Source organism: Drosophila pseudoobscura, chromosome 4 (genome assembly GCF_009870125.1).
Source record: "Drosophila pseudoobscura strain MV-25-SWS-2005 chromosome 4, UCI_Dpse_MV25, whole genome shotgun sequence".
Taxonomy (NCBI): domain Eukaryota; kingdom Metazoa; phylum Arthropoda; class Insecta; order Diptera; family Drosophilidae; genus Drosophila; species Drosophila pseudoobscura.
In genome coordinates, this window is record NC_046681.1 from 17,876,088 (window position 1) to 17,896,007 (window position 19,920).

Consider the following 19,920-nt stretch of genomic DNA (forward strand, 5'->3'; position numbering starts at 1 on the left):
TCTCGCATAACAACAAATGTGTACCTAGGAAGTTATACGGTATCCGTGTGTTTTTCGAACGCCACAACCCGATTGGCGAAAACAAAATACCAAACAATTTTCGGTGGAAAATAAAAAGGAAGGGCCAGCCCGGGCCGATACTCAGAATAAATATGTAATTTCTCGGGTGCCGTGCGTATGGGCCTATGGATATGAGCAATGTTGCCCTTTCGGTCTGCTTCTGTGAGCAAAGTAAACAATAGTCCCATTGATTAGGGTCTAATTTTAGTTTGGGGCTTGCAGCAAGTCCAGAATATAATTTGCATTTCTATTGAATGGGACGGGACGGCGCGGGACGGGACGGGACGGTCGGGACCTAAAGGACTTTCTCAAGTGCGGGCTTGAAGTACAATATAAGCAATGAAAAATTGTTGAACAGCTATCAGCATGTATCGCCATGCATATATTAGGTATTCGGACTTGTTGTTTGCCCGACTGAGATGGTATATTATATTACAAAGGGCTTTTCCGTCGGCTATGTTTCATTCAAAGGGCTCGGAATACTCACAGATACTCGTAGTTGTACACTGCTTGTTGTACCATTTCGATACTTATTCTGGAGCCCTTTCTTCTTCTGCAAACACAACTGCACATACAATATTATGAAAACAGTTTCACGGAAATGTCGACAGAGGAAAAGAAAATATATTCAGCCAAGCGAAAAAATTCACAATGGCCCGCAATAATAAATGATAATTGATAATAACATTTTGCTACCTTCCTTCCGCAGAAAGCTGCAAAGAAAAGCGAAAAGCGAAGCGAAGAAAGATGAAATACAACAAGTATGTAAAGGAAATCAATAAAAATGATGGCGACAACATTTGGCCACAATTTCAATTCCGTGGCGCCCGGCACAGTGCTCCGAAGCCGAATGGAACGAAGGGAAGCCAAGAACATTTTAGCAATTTCCGCTGCTCCCTTGGAAGCGAAAATTTTCATTTTGCCGCTGTCGCAACTCTCCTCAATGTACGACCACGCCACTTCTCAGACACCTACAGCATTTCTATGCGACTGCACACCGCGGCGACAAAGTTAGACGAAATGTCATCATTTCCGATGGGAAACTGTGCGCGCTCAACTGGCAGCGCGGGAGCAGCGCGGGAGGGGCGGGGGGAGGGCCACAACTGGCGCTTAGTTTTCAGCGGAGATGTGGGTACCGGCTGGCGAAAAAAGGTTAACTAAGAAAGCCATGCAAATGCTTTTTTATTTCCACAAAATGGTTGGACCCACAGAAAACACAGAATTCCTGGGAATCTAAGAACCAGCGCTAGAGCGGTGGAACGGTGGAGCGGTGGAACGGTGGAACGGTAGAATGAACCCTTCAGAGTTCTCTGCCAATCCCTCTTACGCTTCTTAAACGAAGCGTAAAATTGTTAAATGAGTGCGAATGTCTACAGAGAAAAGGGGCTTCGTGCCACCTCCCTCTTCTTCTCTCCCTTTCTCCCATCTGGTTGACCAATTTGCAACGTCAGCTTTTCTGTTAAATTATTGATTAATAAACTTCCTTCGACGTGCACATTTACTGCTTAGCCTTTTCTTTCTCGTCGTTTCTCCCAAATTGAATTTTATTTCTCTCTCCAATAAACTGTATGGTTTCATAGAAATCAAATTGGTAAAAGCATGAAACTTAATAAATCTGAAACCATTTGAGGCTGTTGTGAAATTTCGCAAAGAGAAAGTGGACAGCTTTAGAACCAAGCTTATTTATTTAATTGAGAAAACAGTAACAAATAACATTGCATTCATAGGTAAAATGTCTGTCTTCCAGTGGAGAACAGATATGAGGGTCTTTTGCTAATTTGCAGTTGTTAAGGACAAACTAGTATTACTGTAACTCTGGCCGGAGTTCCGTCCGGCCAGAGAAGAGTAGCATAACATCTTAATTGAATTTGTTTGTTTATTCGTCGGCGTGTTCTGGCGATATCAAAGGAAACAAGTGTGCTGTTCTAATTGATTCCGTGAATACAAATGAGCTGATGACTGAATTGCTGCACTTCGAGCAGAAGCGACCGTGTGGGTGAAATTAAATGGAAAAGATGTATCTCGGTTTATACAAAATTAATGTAAACTACTCTTAGGTCTATTCATTAAGTGAAATGTGTATAAAATCTATCCAGATACATTTATTATTTAAATTTAAGAAGCGTCACGTAATTAAACAATACCTATATAACTTAGCGGGAATTTAAAGTTCTAGAAACATAAATGCAACGCCTATAATACTTTAAGCCTTTACTTTACACTTCAATGTTCGCTTTTAACATTCCTAGCCACTAAAAGTCCACGTCCCACCCGCTCAACTCTTCCGGCGGCTCATAATCGTTTTCCACGCCGGACGGCCCAAAGTATTGCAAGTCGGTCCAACTTTTGAGGGGTCGCTTTATTGGGGAAGGCAATTGTTTATCTTTCAGTCGCTGCCAATCCAGACTCTCGAACCAACTGTGTCGCTTGATATCGGAAATCCCCTTGCGCTGGTATCCCAAGCGTTCGGCAGGCAGCTGTTTGCACAGATGACGCACCAGGTGCTGCGCGGATTTGGGGATTCGAGTGGGCATGTGTATGACATCGATGCCGCTGAGGATTTGCTGATAAATCTTTATTTGGTTCACGCCTCTAAAGGGCGTTTTGCCAACCAGCAGTTCGTAGATTAGAATGCCCAACGCCCAGTAGTCGACGGAGCGATCGTGCCCACGGTCCAGAATAATCTCGGGTGCCACATATTCCGGCGTACCGGCAAAGGTGTTTGTCTTCTCATTCGGACGAACATATTTGGCAAACCCGAAGTCCACCTGGCGAGTATTTTGAAATGAGCTGATTTGTTCACAAATTAATTCGATTGAAAATACCAGTTTGCAGTAGCCGTCTGTGCCCAGCATGAGGTTCTCAGGCTTGAGGTCCCTGTAAATAAAGTTGTGCGAGTGCAGAAAGTCGAAGGCTTCGACGACACAGCCCGCTATAAACTTGGCGGTCTTCTCATCGAAGTACTGCCGCTTCGACATCACTGTCCACACATCGCCGCCCATGCAGGCCTCCATTAGAAAGTAGACGTATTTGTCGTTCCGGTACGTTCGGTAGAGTCTACAATCGGAAAAGGCTGTATTTGAAGTCTGCAAAATGAGTGATTAGATGCTCGAGTACTCACTGCACTATGAACGGCGAATGCCGGCACTTGATCATCACGTTCTTCTCGTTGTAGACGTGCTCGATCTGATCCTGCTTGACCACCTCGATCTTCTTGATTATTTTCAGGGCAAACGTTAGCTGGCCATAGGCCACCAGATCCACACGTCCAAAAGCACCAGCACCCAAGGTGGCCACCTTCTTCAGTTCGGAGATGGCTATCTGGGCATGCTCGTTGTCAAACTCCATGCTTTTGTTACTGGAGCGACCATGGGGCTCGGTCCGCTGACTAGGCTTGTCACGAAGTTGCTTGATAGTTCCCAAATAGCTTATAAACGCTCTGTTGCAAGAAAGAAACGTCAAATCCAGCCCTTTTCTATGCTCTTTTCTTTTATGCTCGAAACTCACTCTCTATCCAATTTTAGGACCTCAGTGCCTGGTGCATCTGCATAGACACTGGCCTGCCGCACATCCGCATTCAGAAGCGCCTGCTCGCCAAAGTAGTCGCCTCGCTTGCGCCTTGCCACAACTTGCTCCTCTTTTGACTCGTCCTCCTTTTTTATGGTAACGGTTCCGCCTCGAATGATATAGAACTCGTTTCCCACCTCGCCTTCACGTACAATGCAGCTGCCAGTCTCATAGAATTTCTACCGCGCAATAAGCAGAGTTTTACGATAGATCGGTGGCACAAGAGTCTCGCTAAGATATTGTATATTACCCTTTGCAGGAGGTCAACAACTTTGTTGAGCAAGCTTTCCTCGAGCTCTTGCAGAAATGGAACCGACCGGAGGAACTGAAGGTTTTCTTCGCGTTCCCTGGAACCCGAGATTTGCATGATGGCTCGAAAGGTCTCACGTGCTATTTTCCAAACTCGGGCATCAGTGGCAGCTAGGTAACAGGAGAAGAATGGTCTACAATGGTCTGGCTGAAAACACACACTATTTACCCTTAATGGTGGCCTGCCTGGGGGCGTTATAGAGTATTGCCAGCTCCCCGAATACGGTTGCCGGTCCAAAGTTGCCCACAAGCTGTCCGGCACGTATGACATCGTAGTGGCCCTCGGCGGATACATATATCTCGGAGCCCTCCTCGTGCTCGTGGATGATGTAACTATTCTTCTTGTAGCTAGCCGGCGCCATTGCATTGATAACCATCTCCTTCCGCTCTTTGTCCATTAGGTTATTAAGGAAATCATTGCGTTCAATGGCCATGTGTATGAGATTGCGTGTGCTGCGATGCGGATTCATTGGGCAATAACCGATGACTTTATTTGTTTTTTCTGTTTCAGCAAAGTTACTTCACTTACGCTTTGTCTTTTGTAATTGATTCGATTTGAAGGTCGCCTTGAATGGGGTAATTCGGTCGGACATAGATCAGTCCACCTTCCACACGATGAGCCTTTGGAACCGATGGTTCGGTGAGTCGGCTCTTCTCTCCATCGCTGTTCCGCGAAGGTGTTGGTATTTGTTCCTTATAGTGTGGACAAAGGCAAGAACGAAAGAATATTATGTTTGTTCAAAGCCCAGAAACTGGCGGACCAAAAGCCACATGACAAGGTCCCGGTCCCGGTTCCAGTTCCGCGCAGTTCTTCGCCTGCCGAGAAGCCACCTTCCTCATTACTTACTTGATTATTCGAAGCCTCCGGAGGACTTAGTTTGACGTCTGTTTGTGGGTTCTGCCGGCATTCGACGCTCCGTTTCTTCCGCAAGTGTACAGGCGTTCCGGGGACCAGCAGCTCGGCAGGCATCGGCGGCGCAGGCGGTATGTTAATATCTGGCATGGTAGACGCACGTCGTCGACGGTGACTGTCGCCACTGCACTTTGTAAGATAATTGAGTGACACATTGCTGCTACTCTTGCCGTTGGGCGGAGCTTCGAGCAGCTGCTGCCCTCCCCCTTCTGGCCGATCTTGTGGCAGTGCCCCATTTGCCCCAACCAACGTGCGGTTTATGTTGCTGTTGTTGTTGGTGTCGCTGCTCTGCCAGGACAAGGTATCATCTGCTTGGTCTGTGCTAAGTTCCTGTGTATGACCAATGAAAAACTTTACATTTCCCCCATCCGTTGCAGGAGATGTGGTGCCCGACGGCGTGACGACCTCATCAATTATTCCATTCTCATTCACTCCGAGCTTTGACTTGCCGTCGACAGCATCGCCTCCATCGGCACAGGCACCGCCGTCTGCGCTGGCCCGAGCCCCCGACTCCTCCACGTCATCAAACTCGATATTGGGCGCCTCTGTGGGCAGGGCTGTGGGTCGCCGCTCTTTGACTGGCTTTAATTTGGAATTTGAACGTGTGACATTAATTGCATTGCCATTGACGGGGTCTCCCTCCGCCTGCGGCTCGTCATCTTGCTTCTCCTTCCTTTTGCACGGCTGCAGTTTGCTCTTGTTGGAGCGAAACTTCTTTGGCTGCCTCTGCAGGCTGTTTGTATTGTTTTCGCCGCCGTTTTCGGCCAAAGTCTGCAGCGGGAAGCTGCTGGGCGAGGAGGATGAGGAGGAGGAGTTCGTGGGCTGCAGTCTTAGCCGTTGCAGCTTGGCCTGGAGCCCAGCCCAGGTGGGGGAGAGCAACCACCCGCCAAACATTTACCAAGACAAACAACAAGGTGCAAAAGTTTTTCGTTGTGGTTCGGGTTAGGCGGAGTGTGGAGGTGGAGTGTGGAGGTGGACGTGGAGTGTGGCCGTGGCCGTGGCGGACATTGGTGTTGCATTCGTCATTGGCGTGGTGTATGGTGTATGGCGTAGGAGTGTTCGTACGTATTTACAAGTGTTGTGTGCATCGTTTCGTTTGGAAGTATAAGAAACATATACAAGTGTGCAAATATTAGTTGTGTTTCACGAAAACAAGCACATTTAGTCGAACAGGTGGAAAACGAGACACTCACCTCACTGGCACTGGGCGTAACGATGGGCGTGTAAAGGGGCTTTTCCTCGCGCCGAATGTACAAGCCGATTTGCTGGAAAATTATAACCGTACTTATATACTTTTGCTTCCCGATCCCTTCTTCTGCTTAATGAAATGGCGGTGGGGCGGCAAGCCTTACTTTCGCTGGACTAGATTTTATTCAAACTACTCAAAATGATGTTCATGAATGTACAGCCTATTTAAAAGTTGAATCATCGATTCAAATACAGTGTACTCATGCGAATAGCTTCTACTTGTTATCTTTGAGTGAAGGCAACCAAAAGCAGGCATAAATAAACACCTGCCACTACGCAAGTCGCTGGTTGGCTTGACTTTGATATGCTAATCGATCTAAACGACGACATTCTGACGTGTTTTCCGTTTTCCCACGGAAGCTCAAAACTCTGATAAAGTCCCCGATAATGTCCATGGACAGACTGCAGCTAAAGTCGGTGGAAGGGCTTTGCCTACACAACGGCTTTGGTACATTTCTGCGCTACAGACATTGTTACAGTCTCGGGATTCCTCCCGTGGAGCTCATGTTTTCCTAACGGCTTTGACACTGAACGTCCCCGAGTTATTTAGAATAGCTCGAGCGTCAGGCGTGCAATCACGTTCATTTCCATCTCCATCTCCATCTCCAACGAAAAACATGACAGCCCTCTCGGGCGTCTACCCCCAGAGACAGCCACAGATATGTCTATAGATAGCCACGCATCCTACGGATTCTGCATATTTATATGTCATTTGGAGCAGTGGTTGCAAGCTGCCCAAACTCATACACATTGCTGGAGATTTATGCATGAGTTTCTGCTTCCGGTATGATTTTCTCAGCGCGTTTTCTCTCTCTCCACACCTACTCGTATTTGTATGCATGCTTATCATATTTTTGCATATTTAATACCAGCTTGTCATTGCTAAAACGCTTATATTGCACTAAGCCAAGTGTCGTTTCTTCCAGTCTTCCAGCTCGTTTGAAGTGGGCCTAATAAGTTTCGGTGGAATTTGTATGCCCATCATTTCAATGGTATTTGGCAAATATTTCACCAAGTATTTTCTTCTGACAAAGAGTGCTTGGGCACCCGGCTTCCGTTGATTTTCTGTGTGTTTGATGCTTGTGTGATAACCATTTTGAAAAGTGAACGTCATGGGCAGTGAAATAAATGATAAGCGAAGCAAGGTTTCGCTCCAATCGTACTTGTTCGTCCGATACCCTGTCTGCCTCAACTGGGAGAGTATTTCCGATCAGTCAGAGTAACGATATCTGTCCTAAGTACTACTCGAATCTCCTATCTGGTATTTTTTTGCACACGCCTTGCGTTGATGAAAAACGCTAATATCGTATAATTCTAAGACTGTTAGTATCTGGAAGTCGCAACATCTGCACTTGTCTACACTTTTGCCGATTCGCTTGGCTAAATATTATTTATGGATTTTCTTGCCGCCCCGATTAACTCAATTAAGCACTCGATCAACTTATCAGTGGGCTTGGCTTATCAGACGAGAGCATTGCTGCAGCATGATCTGCGCCCCACAGAAACTCACCACCGGACTATCGTGCGTGTTGAGTATCGTGTCGGTGTTCTCGTCTTGGGCGGGAGTGAACTTGTTTTTGTTGCGATGATGGAACAATCGAGGAAAGCAGGCCATATTGACACCTGCCTTTTATTTGTTTTATTTAAATATGAATATTAGTTTATCTGGTTAGTTGATATTTTATCACTTTATCTGAAATCCTGCTGTTATGTTATAGATGAAACACTTTAACTATTCCAATCATTTTACCATAACCATAAATCATCACATCTTACACTTGTGCTATACATTTCCTGTGTTTGGTGGCAATTTCAGCATAAAGGGTAGAACTTTAAGCACTTATTTCGGTCTTTTGTTGATTAAATACGGGCACGCACTTATCTAGGGTTCTGTAAAACCGAAAGTGCAGCAGACCATTAGCATAAAGAATCTAAGCGTTAGACTAAATCCACTGCTGACCACATTGGCTTATCAACTGCCCCAAAAAAACCAAGCCGCTCTTGCTTTGTATCTGATAAATTTGTTTGAAGAACAAAAGTTTCAAAGTTCGAAAAATGTGCGCATCGTCAACTGGTGCTGCTTTAATTACTACTGAGGGCGGGCGGGCGGTCTGGCTACCGATTTCTCTGTTTTTGTTGATACCGACGCCGCTGTCTCTGTCTCTGTCTCTGGCTCTGCCTCTGCCTCTGTCCACGCCTCAGTTTGTTCAGCATTGGGTCTACAGCGATGAATCAGTATGCTTGCTGGCTTTTATCTCTTTTTCTCTTATCGTTTAAAATGCTTAATTGTTTTCTATTTATGCGGGGGGATTTTCATTGTTTGCCTAAAAGCTCTAGATCAAATGCCCTGAACGGCCGGCCCCAAGCAAAGGAGCCAACGCTGGGGCTGGCGTTATTTCTGAGGGATTACCGACTCATAGCTAGTAGGCCAGAGCCAATGACCAATGCACTGACTTAAAGAAACCTTTTATTAGTTTAGTCATACACCAACTGTGGAGTATTCTGTTAGACCATATCTCGATGGCTGGGAACACAAGAAATGTATATTCCAAATCAAAAAATGACAATTTCTGGGTATTTTCGTTCTCATGGACATTTTCACTTCACTTTTCGTGCGTTGATTTGCTTCGACGAGCAGCGCAGCCGGCACCATCGGCAAAAGCAACGACAACGACAACGACAACACCAACGACCAGAGAAAGGCCGAAGTGACTCGAAAGAGCCGCAAGTCACGAGTCACTCATTTATATTAATTTATTGACATTTCGTTGGCTCTTATCAGCAGACTTCTTGATGTGTTAGTTTTCACTTGCTTCAATGATTTTTTTTCACTGCATTTCATAATGAATGGCTAAATTTCGCCCGTCCAAAGCATATGCCTTTTCATTTGTTTTGTATTTTTTGTAGGTTTAGATTCCGGCTGAAGCATATGCCTTTTTGTTGAACGATCAAGGTTTGGGTTTGTTCAAGGAAATCGTAAGTGCTCCCGATAAGCCTTTTGTGTGGGCAAAGTGGAGTGTTATTCACATTGTTTTAGCTTTACCAAGCGATAGACCCATTATGCTAATCGCGGGAGCTCAAAACTCATAAACTTAGTTGATTCAATAGCACCACACTTAATTGTTTCTAAAACACTCAAAGTTTTCCACGAATTGTTTGAGAATATGTCAATCAGCCATATCTTTTTGATTAGATATCGATATCAGGAAATTGAAGATGATTGATATATTTGCTGGGTTTTTATTTTTGACACAAATTAAAGTATTCAACTGCACACACTCCGTATCCTGCCATAGTAAACAGCTGAGATCAATGTAATTTACACACTTTATCTGTAGGATTTGAGTTGTTTTCACATTTTTCACCAAAAAACACTTGAGCACACCCGCGAATTAGTCATATCATTAAAGAATTACCAAAAATAACGTATTTCAACTATTTAAGCAATAATCGCGTCACTTTTGAGAGGAAGGGTCACCTTTTTACAGTTTGTCACAGAAACAGTTCCACTCCATGCTGCGGTAGTCGGAATCAGTCAATTCAAAACCTCAAGGCTGCGTAATGCGTAGCGGCGAAAAAAGAAGCTTTTATTACGGCCCGATCCGTACACTTTCCGCACACCTGCCGCCGTGGAAGCTGATAACTCGACTAATTTAATGTGGACAATTTAAATTGGCAATTTGCTCGACGCGGTAACGCGGTAACGCCGGCGAAGCCAGCGCCAGCGCCAGCGTCAGCGTAGCCACGAACGGCGACAACACCGACGGCTGACTAGCTTTACGTTTATCGGTATCAGTTGAAGTGCCTGCCTAGTGTTCTTATCTATGGAGAAGTGTTGGGTATGCCAGGCGTCATTGTTAAACGCGAGACGGTCTTTTTAGCCCAGAACGCAGGGGCGTGGTCCAGGTTTGGGCGCATCAGGAGGGGTATACTCGGGTCAGCCCACACATTTCTGGGATGCCAGGACGTCCTGAATCAACTTGAGAACATTTCATTTATATTAAAGTTTTCTGAAGAGTAAGCGGTTCTATTCCGACAATGACAATTTTATTCATTATGCTTCGAAAGCGTAACTAAAGCAATTTCAAGGGAAAACTCATTTTCACTCACCCAAACTCACCCTTATACACCCCTACTCAGGGGCTTCACATGTGCTCATATGCTGCGACCGTATGAGGGCGAACATGTCTTCAGTCGACGGTTACGCCTTAAAGTATGCACGTATCTGGCGACACTGTCGTTTGATTAAACTTGTTAACACACGTCGCAACGCGGACAGGCATCTCCTCCACCCCCCTGAGGCAGCGGATGGCAAATTTTGGCACCACTTTAAAGTCAACGGTGTGGCGTGTGCACCATGAGGGAGGAGCCCATGAGGTATTTCCATACCCACAGAAAGATATCATTGCATAATCTATTCATCACAGAACTCACAGAGATTGTGCAGCTCCCCAAGATGTGAATAATTTATGTATCGAGCGGCTCGAAAGCCACTTTCGTAAGGTATTTGGCACTTAATATTTTGATTGGGTTATCGAAGTTATTTACCTATAAGTAACATGCCACACAGACGGGTGCAGATACTCATGCGTATGTATGTATGTACATACACACACGATTAGGACGGCCCAATTATAATTATCGTCGTGTTTGCACTGCTTTGGAACTTCGCCCACATTTATTTGAGTTCGATAAGATTAAAGCTGTATATCCGATTCGCTTTAGTTGACTACCGTTAGAAAAACACTCCAACACCACTTGTACGCGTTTCTTAATCATTATTTTACGCCCAACTGATTCAGAGATCTAAGATCAGAGCTGAAAAACCTGCCCCAGTCAAGGAGGGGAGGAGCTTTTAGGGTTTAGGTTTAGCGGACGGGGCCAAAAATGTACCTACGAAATAGGGGAAAACAATTTGAAAGTTGAAAGGAAAAGCGGACGGGCAAGTGAGCATTTTGTGTTTTTGTTTTATGGCCGGCCACGATTCACGACACCCATGAAGCCATGATTGATGTGCTCCGGCAGCTTCTCCGCGAACCACGCCGTTTCCAGCGGCCGTTTTAGTGGATTTTCAAATTGCTTTTTCACGCTGACAGAATACGGGTCGGCTCTAGGGCGGCCTCTTCCGACGGGAAGAGAGGAAGAGAGGAAGAGAGGCAGAGAGACAGAGAGCCAGTTATTCAAATGCAAACGACAGCTGTCAAAATGGGTTCAACTAAAATTTGACTTGATCTTTCTTTTTTCTCACTTGCAGTCGAAAAAATGGGCCAGATGTCAATGAGTAACTGGGCCGGGGCAACCGCACCATCGACTGCGACACCAACAACTGTACCGTCGGAAAAACAACTATAATTTGCACGCATGTCCCTATTAGACCGAATGGCAAATGATAGCTCTGCTGAGCGAGGCGAAAGTACAGCTGAAATACACTAAAAGAGGGGCAAGAGAAAAGGCCAAGTAAATGTCGCTGTTGACCACACTTGTCGGGCTGTCAACGACGATATTGCTGGTGATGCTGTTGCCAGTGGCACCTCAGCACAAGACGGAAGACAAACACCAGCAGAATGCCCGGTACAGCATGGAGCAGAAGTTCTCGTTGCCCGCCGTGCCGCTGCCGCCCCCGCCGCCCTTCTCGGCGGCCAAGCACAACTTCTCCATGAACGCCTTTGCGGGTGATCACAGTTCAGGGGGTCAAGGCAGCCCCGCACGCCTAGCCGGAACCATCAACGGCAGTTCCGGCTGCGGTGGCGTGCTCAAGGCGAGAAACGGCATCGTTCAAACGCCCAACTTTCCCCATCGCTTCCCCACGCCCATCGAATGCATATGGATAATCGATGCTTCCGACTTGCCCACATCCCAGGGGAAGGAAAACGTATCGATAGTGGTCTACCTGACACAGCTCTACGTGCTGAGCGGCCTTAAGCTCACCGAGTACATGTACTACTCCGACGACTTCAAGGTGCCTGCCCACCGCGTCTTCACGCTGACGGAGGACGAAGTGACCCAGGTATCCTGGGTGCAGTTCCACAGCCAGTACTTGGAGATACGCTTCACGATGGCCACCTTGGACGGCACTCATTTACGGGCACTGGATCGCCTGCTCGACGTCTACGGCTTCAACATTACGTACGAGGTGCAGCACGATGTGAAGCAATCGCAGTGCAACACTCTCCAGTGCCGCTTTCTTGGAGATTGCTATGCCAGCGCGGACTACGGGTATGTATGGGTTTATCCCAAGACTAGTCACGACATTCATTTGGAGCGTATAGCTTGTTTAAGCCACTATTATAGCACGACAAGGGAAATAGAGGGGGAAATGAGTTTCCTTTCTGCTCAGGATAAATACGGTACCATGTACGATATATGGCTTACAAAAATCACCGACAGCTAGCCGTTGAAACTGTTAACTGCTGGCACATCAATCTTGTTTCCCTTTTGGTGTTCAAGGTACTACTGGAAAAGTTGCTGAACTGTTTCGGCTTTGCATTTTTGTGTTGGGTTCGATTCGAGGCTTTCAACCTAACCCAAGTGGGAGCCATACATTTGTAATGTTTCAATAAGTGGAGGAGGTCCTTCGTTGCCCCAAAAAACGACTACATCCTGCTGAAATCCCCAGGGAAGAGCCAGGCAAAACAATAAAAAGCATCGCAGTTTCCCAAAAAAAAAGACGAGCGGTAACGCTGTGAGTCGCAGCTAGGGCCGAGACTCTACATTTATACCGGATATCAGTATTTCAGTTAGTATGGCTTCCTACCGCCAGACGGCGCACAGTGCACCAGGAAGAGTGTGTGAAAGAGAGGGTTCTACTGGTCACAAGTCTAGTACACCCCCATACCCTGTACTCTCTTTGAGTATCGGGTATAAAAAGCCAAGAACAAAAGTACAAAAATGTGCAAAACGAATGTGTAAGCCAACAGTCAAAAGAAAGACTGCAAAGCGTGTGCATTTGTCCCGACAAAATTCAGGTAAAAGGATTTTACGGATGAGCTTCGAAATTGAGCTTGACGTGCAGCTTGTGGTATGTCGGGACATGTCAAGTCCAGGTCAAGTCGCGGACAGATTGTTCTGCCTTTTGATTAATTGAACAGGTGTTTGCCGGCACGGATTCAAGAAGGAAGCGTGGAATTAGCTCTTATGAATTAGGTATGTAATTTATTCTCCCGAAAATACTCAGCAACAAGTAACAAACACAAGTGTTCCGATTTAGGCCAATTATAAAGTTTAATGGAAACAATTAAACAAGGCAGAGCATTTAACACGGACATAGCACTGGGCCCAACAATGACCCCAGAGATTTAACAAATCAAAATTTGCTTGAATCGGAAGCTGGATATTTTTGGTGCTTCGGGTTTTTGATCAACTTTTGCCAGAACAAAACCAAACAAAAGCTGCCACTTCACTTCCCTGACTACTTACCATAATTATAATTAATTGGTAGGCCGAGGGGAACGTGTATTTACCCAGCTAATTGAATATTAATATCAGTGCCAAAAATGAAAGCAAATGGAGCTGCCTGCAAGGGAAAATTAATACAAAAGTGACAGCTGAAGTTTCTTCTGCTTCGGACCTCTCGGCGCTGTGCCGTTCTTCTAAAATATAATTTCGCGCCTGACACGTAGCGCCCCGTAACTTAATTACCAGCTAAAGGCAAATGGGGCCTCATCACTCTCTACGTGCCTCAGATAAGCAGAGCAAAACACAGCAGGAACATCCGTGCAAGGGACCCAGAAGTAGCTCCCAACTCCGCGCTGATGAGACGACGAGAGACCAATTGACATCCTTCAACACAATCTTTACTTTTCATTTGTTTTCAGCACCTCGTCGCACTGCATTCACATCTATGGCTCTAGCTCTTTTGTTGGGCTAATGAGCGAAAAATGCACAACAACTGGGAAACTCTGGGATACTTGTGTGTCCTCTCTAAACGTGTGTACCTTTGAGTATGCGCCGTCGCAAGAAAATCAGGCTTTAGGTTAGGGAAAGCTAAGCTAAGGTATAAATCTAGTATCAGAAGTCATTAAATATTTATGTATATTTCCTCTTGATACTTTTCTAATTTGGTCATTATAAGACAACAAATGTTGCATAAATGATGTTCAAAATGATTTTCTATAAACTGTAAGCAGCAGAAAAAAGAGCAAGCGATAACCATAAGCCGTAAACAATTGGCCATCGGCCAGGACGGGGAGTCTGCTCCTGCTCCTGGCAGTCCCTTTTCGATTTTCATTTCGTTTTGTTCCTTCCACTTTGATGACGACTGACTGACTGCACTTCTACAAGAATTTTTATGCATTTATTTGCCCCATCGGCATTGTCTGAGCGGGCGTTCATCAATTTGCTGGCCAATGAAAATCTGTTGCACCTCACCGCAAAACTCCGCAGACCAGTAACCAATTTATATTTTTAAATACTTTTTCGGGTTTAAGCCATTTCGGTTGGGCATTCAATTTGGTTTTCTTTCCCCTTTTTGGAGGGTTTTCGGCCGCTCTACAGCTCTATATTTTCATTAACAGACGCTTAATTGAAAAAGTTTCTCGCTTTGAGGGTCATCATAAAGCTCTATATTGAACTGATTCAGTAATTTAATATTTTTTTCTTAAAGTCTTTGGGATAGTCGAAAAGTAGAAAAGGCAATATCCGTTTGCGTTTCGCATGCATTCGAAAATTGTTAACTCAATGGAATGGAAGCCAGTTGCCTCTGGAGCCAAGGACGCAGGTTTGTAATCACAAACAAAAGTGCCATAACATTTCGAGGGTGTGGACGGCAATCCCTGTCCCACTGATTGGCAGGCTTTTAAAAGGCCCGCACAGCTACCAGTAAACAAGGGGAAGGGGAAGAAGCACCAACGGCAATGACATCGACTCAGAATTAGGCCACATTCAAGCGGCAAATTGTGTGCGCAGCAGGGACGGGGGAGGGGCAGGGGCAGGGGCAGTGGCAAATGTTCGGCAATCAATGTGCGTAGCCTATGGCTCTAGGACTGCGTCTGAAGCAGCTTTAATAACAAAAAGCGTAGCTGCTGCTGAGCAAACAAAATGTCAGCACCAAATGAGATCAGGCTCAGAGCGGGAGGAGGTGGAGGAGCTGCAGGAGGTGGAGGTGGGGCACATAGATGTGACCGCTGCACGTGCAGCTCGCCACATGGTATCTGTGTCAGTGTCATTCCGATTCGCCTGCGTGCGCCTCGTGCATTGTTTGCCATGTCAAACAGTGTCATTTACCCAAAGTCGAGAAACGGCCCACATGGACTACGGGCGGATACTCGTACTGAGTTGGTCATGTTGAAATTAAGTTGGTTTTGGCCTCAAAATTGGCACATTGGTCTCGTTTGAGGGTCAGCTGATCTCTGAATAAATTCCGCTCAATTAAAACTTTTAATTTTCCTGACTTATCTTCGAGATACATGTATCTGCAGAGTCTCAAAATTAATACAGATGGGCGTATCCACACGAATCTCGCCCGATAATACTCGTTCTAGGGTCTACGAAAAATACAATTAGCTGAAGAGATTTTGAATGAAATTTGAAAAGAAGGGTTCGGAATTTTACGAAAATAATTTGTATACAGAAAAGGAAATGCCATTAAAAATATACCTCTTTATACATATATGTAGGAGTGCGTACATTTTGCATATATTTAGGTACCTGCGTATGTTTTTTACGACTGGGGAGCCGTTAAATGGCCGCCACAAACCATTCAACAATCCCTATTCTTGCAGCGCTTTTAGGCACCTTTACACATAGGGCCATCAAATTAAATTTTATTGCATTAGGCGAAAGGGTGAAAAAGTAATTGCCACCGTTTAGATGTTACTTTTTTCAACCGGTTGCCTTCCGGCAGCAATTTGTTGTAATTTCATTGCATTTTATCGTGCGATGCCCAGATACGCCTAGAATCCCCCACACCCCACACACGCCTTTATGCCAACTGAATATGATATAATATGATATTTCTCATACTTCACCTAAAGCACATGATTGTGGAAAACTTTATGAATTCTGGTCTGCATATTTTTGTGTCTGTGTCTGTGTCTGTGCACTTTGGCTTTTTGTCAAAAACATACCAAAATGTAGTTTGTTAGCTCCAACTAAGTAACCCATACGGACTTGTCCACATCCTGCATAACATTCTGGATCAAGCTTTCTTTGTTATCGATGCCAGGAAGAAGGGAATGTTGGCGAAGGATATGACATGAATATTATGGCAGCCATATGTGTGCTGTCTGGGTTAGCCAGGAGCAGTGGAGCCTGTACGCTCCTCCTCTGTACTATCCTCCTCGGTCAGCACTTTTCGAGTGGAGCCCTATAAAGTAGTCGCAGATTTTTGGCAAGCGATTTTAATTGTTCGGCTTTTCAAATTTGAATGAATTTAAAATGCGCAGTTGGAATGGGATTGCGAAATGCTGGCGAAACAATGGGTTCTCTCCGAGAACCATGAATATCCCCGCTTCCTTCTGCCAAAACCAAAGTGTTACACCTGCCGTATGTGTATGTGCGGTACTTTTAATTTTTATTTTAAACAAAGGGCCCGCAGCGTACCTTGAAAATAAAACGCTGTGTGCCAAATATTTTTTGTGAGAAAAAAACTTTCGAAGTGCACATGTCGCAAAATATACAGAATTATGCAAGAACAAAAAAAAAATCCTATCAAAATTTGCGAACACACGAATAAAACCAGCTGCAGGTGATTTTCAACGATTCGTAAAAAATGCAAAGCCCGTTCCAATGAAACGAAGAAGGTTTAGCTCCAGAACAGGATCGAAATCCTTGTTTTCCCCGGCACCCGGCACCCGGCACCCGGCAACCCGCACCGGGCTGGTTTGCTCTTACGAGCGCCTGTCGATACTTTAAAGATACAGCATTCTGTTAAACAGATAATGCATGGGCTATGACAACTCCTACTTGCTCGGCAGCACCTATAAAGCAGTCTTAAAGCTCAGTCGCATGCAGTTTATGTAGAAAAACGTTTCCGGCGCAGAGGGCACAACAAGCAGTAGAAGAGAGCAGGCAGCATGGATTTGTAAGCAGCGCAGATGTCCGAACACAGAGGCAATTAATTTCCGCAATACAATAGCACCAGAGCGTACAGGCCTCCCATTGCATATATGTACAACAAACAAGGCCAGTGTATTAGGCAAAATTGGTAGTATGTACGCTTAACGAAGGGGCGGACTCCCAAGCCATCCATTTCCATTTGCACAAATGATAAATGAGTGCATTCCGAAGATAGAAAGTATTCTTAAACACATAGTTAGCGAGATGGAAATGCAAAGAACCAAACTGTTTGGAAATCAGATTTTTTTTTAAACTAAAGATTTAAGGAATGCACAAATAAATGTTCCAGAAAGTAAAAGTTGTGCGACAGGAAAAGTTTTCTCCCCAATTTGTGGCACAGCCGTTTGATTTTGCCTAAGCGCCCAAAACATTTATGTCGTTTTGGCCACTTTTATTAATGGTTCGATTTGTTCATAAGATTGCAGATAGAAAACCCCAGATGCTACTAATAGCAGATCAATTAGAATGATTTTCTCGTTAAAATCGGATTTAGGTAAACCGCCAGAAAGCGACGTCGAGCAGCCGCCTTGGAAATCTTATGAAAAAAACCTCAATTGATTAAATATGAACATTGGTAGAAAGATAAATAGGTATTTGTGGCTCTGCAAAGCGTCAACTTTCCTAGAAATGCCCAATTCAATTGAGTTTGCCGTGCGTATAAATCTTATGTATTTAAAATGTTGTCTGTGGTTAAGTATTTTGAGTCCAACGTCTGGAGCTCGTGATGTTGAATTCCTTTGAAGATGCTTTTGAAATAACTATGAATTCAGCTTAGGCACGTACCTTATAAAATTCCTCCATCAGAATGGTCCAATAAAACTTTTTATGAGTCACAATCTGGGCAGCTCATCGGCTGTGACAAGGCGCAAGCTCGGAGATAAATAAATGTGAATGCTGCGCTGACAACTCCGCAGCCCAGCTTGACAACTTGTGGGCTCTGCTCTGACCAGAGGGTGCGAACTTTACAGTTTCAAGCAAATAACACAACACAACACAACGCCCGATAACAAATAGAACTCGAAACGTGCTCACATCTCCCGTTTTGACATTTATTTGCAGTTCGTACGGTTGCGCCTGTTTTCCAGGCTTCAGCGGCAGTGACTGTGGACATGGTCCCTTATGCAAAGACGTACATACAAACGTGTGCCAAAACGGTGGAACCTGCAAGTAAGTACATGCTCGATTTTTCTACGCATACTGCTACATATTATGTACATGTGCAAGTATTTGAGTGCAATTTGTCTGCCGTCAGCGAAGCTGAGAGAGACGATCGGCAGAGAGGGACCGCCCATGATAGAGATTAGCGCTATGCGCGCTCTTTTCGGCTCTGTTTTTGCTTAGTACACAAGCAAACGTCGTTCATCTCTCTCTCATCAAAGAAACCGCTCTCACTAGTGCACACGAAAGAGAGCTAACGGGCCACCTTGTATAATTTCATCATGTGTGGGACGTAAGCTGATACGTTTTCCTCTTTTTCTTTTGCTCTCATTTTGTTGCGTTCGTTGGACTGCATTTTGTTTACAGTTACAGTAGGGCAGCGAGGCGATTGGATTTCGTTTGTTTTTATTTATTGAATGTACACGTGCATATGTACATACATTATATATATATTTACATATATAATTGTATTTCTTAAGGCCGCATACATTTGTGTGTGGATATTTGTATAAGGTACATATATTTGCACTTCTTAGTCGGGTTTGCTTTTTATCGTAATTTTCAGGCACATCGGCGATGCGGCCATAACTTGCCACTGTCCAATGGGGTACAAAGGAACCAGATGTGAAATACCCGAAATAAACAGGACCACGCAGGGTAAGTGCAATAATAAATGTTAATGTGATACATAAACATAATAGGCGCCAGTGCAGAAAAGTGTAAATTTCTCCGCGAAGTATGTGGAAGTGGGTGGAAGTGGTGCGGCGCCCGATAAAAGGGCAAAGTTGTTAAAGTGAAAATGTAATTACGGAAATGATTATCATTAAGAATGCACTCGATTGCAGCTGAGGTGCCCATACAAATGAGTGAAAATACATCCAAGCGGCGGGAGGCGTCGCCGATCTCCCTCTAGAAGCCCCTCTCGAGCCATTTAATCGACAAGTGCGTGCAAACATAACAACAATTTATAACAACTGCAACTGAAAGCAGTGGAAGAGAAACAAGGAACTCCATGGAAAACCTCAGGTTGTCACTGGATGGGATGCTTGCCAATTTCCCTGTCGTTGCTGCAGGCAAAGCAGTAAAAATCCATGTCACTCGGGCAAACAAGAACCCCAACAGTTTTCCAGCTTTAAGTCCTGGAGTTTATTGAAACGCACGAGTGCATGAAATTGTACTGAGAATGCAAAGTGGGACTAAGGGAGTAGCCTGGGTTGGTCTTCATCGGCATTTCGCCAATGTGAGATATCATGAATCATAATTAAATTAGCATTCTAGAAAACCTGGAAAACTTGTTTCCCTAGATGAAAAATTCCAATTTCATCGATTTCGACCGTCGGGTCGGTCTGTTGTCAGGCTCAGAACAGGTGGGGCGATTTTAATGGAGTGAAAGGAATGGGCAGACACAAGATTATCCAAGTGCATGCCAGCAACATTCTTTGAATTTTATTACCTGACGTTAAGAATTCCTGCACAGCATCTACCGAATTTCATATCGTCCTTATTCTTGTGTGGCAAAGTTGGTTTTCAGGTGATGGATGAAGGGTTATTTGTGCTGGTGCGTTTTTATGAATATGTTCCAGTGATTGAATTTGATCAACTATTGCCGT

The 19,920-nt window shown here is 44.8% G+C and overlaps 2 protein-coding genes across 3 annotated transcripts in view; one reads left to right on the forward strand and one right to left on the reverse strand.

Annotated features, from left to right (window-relative positions):
- The window catches only part of LOC4817281 (uncharacterized), an 88,177-nt gene that overhangs the window by 13,157 nt on the left and 55,100 nt on the right, over positions 1-19,920 (forward strand). Inside the window, exons 3-5 of the mRNA XM_001356275.4 lie at positions 11,352-12,313; positions 18,212-18,319; positions 18,876-18,967. Of these exons, the coding sequence (XP_001356311.4) occupies positions 11,559-12,313; positions 18,212-18,319; positions 18,876-18,967 (955 nt within the window). The 5' untranslated portion in view covers positions 11,352-11,558. The remainder of the gene's footprint in view (positions 1-11,351; positions 12,314-18,211; positions 18,320-18,875; positions 18,968-19,920) is intronic.
- On the reverse strand, positions 1,727-7,795 carry LOC4816859 (cGMP-dependent protein kinase 1). Of its 2 annotated transcripts, none has more exons than XM_033379894.1 (10): positions 7,608-7,795; positions 6,043-6,114; positions 4,784-5,698; positions 4,466-4,629; positions 4,106-4,389; positions 3,878-4,047; positions 3,568-3,806; positions 3,182-3,499; positions 2,886-3,117; positions 1,727-2,828 (listed from the first exon to the last, which is right to left on the reverse strand). In XM_033379894.1, exons 1-10 carry the CDS (start codon positions 7,710-7,712, stop codon positions 2,313-2,315), a joined length of 3,015 nt encoding a protein of 1,004 aa, XP_033235785.1. In that variant the 5' UTR covers positions 7,713-7,795; the 3' UTR covers positions 1,727-2,312. The 2 variants fall into 2 exon arrangements, with proteins under 2 accessions (XP_033235785.1, XP_033235786.1); XM_033379895.1 differs by having other exon boundaries at positions 4,784-5,179; positions 7,608-7,724.

Bases quoted from the DNA above. Each gene is read 5' to 3' on its own strand.
- LOC4816859 (XM_033379894.1), bottom strand. From the start codon at position 7,712: ATGGCCTGCTTTCCTCGATTGTTCCATCATCGCAACAAAAACAAGTTC. The intron at 4,630-4,783 runs GTAAGTAATGAG...CCACACTATAAG, and splicing joins CGGAGGCTTCGAATAATCAA to GAACAAATACCAACACCTTC. The intron at 3,500-3,567 runs GTGAGTTTCGAG...TTCTTGCAACAG, and splicing joins GTCCTAAAATTGGATAGAGA to AGCGTTTATAAGCTATTTGG.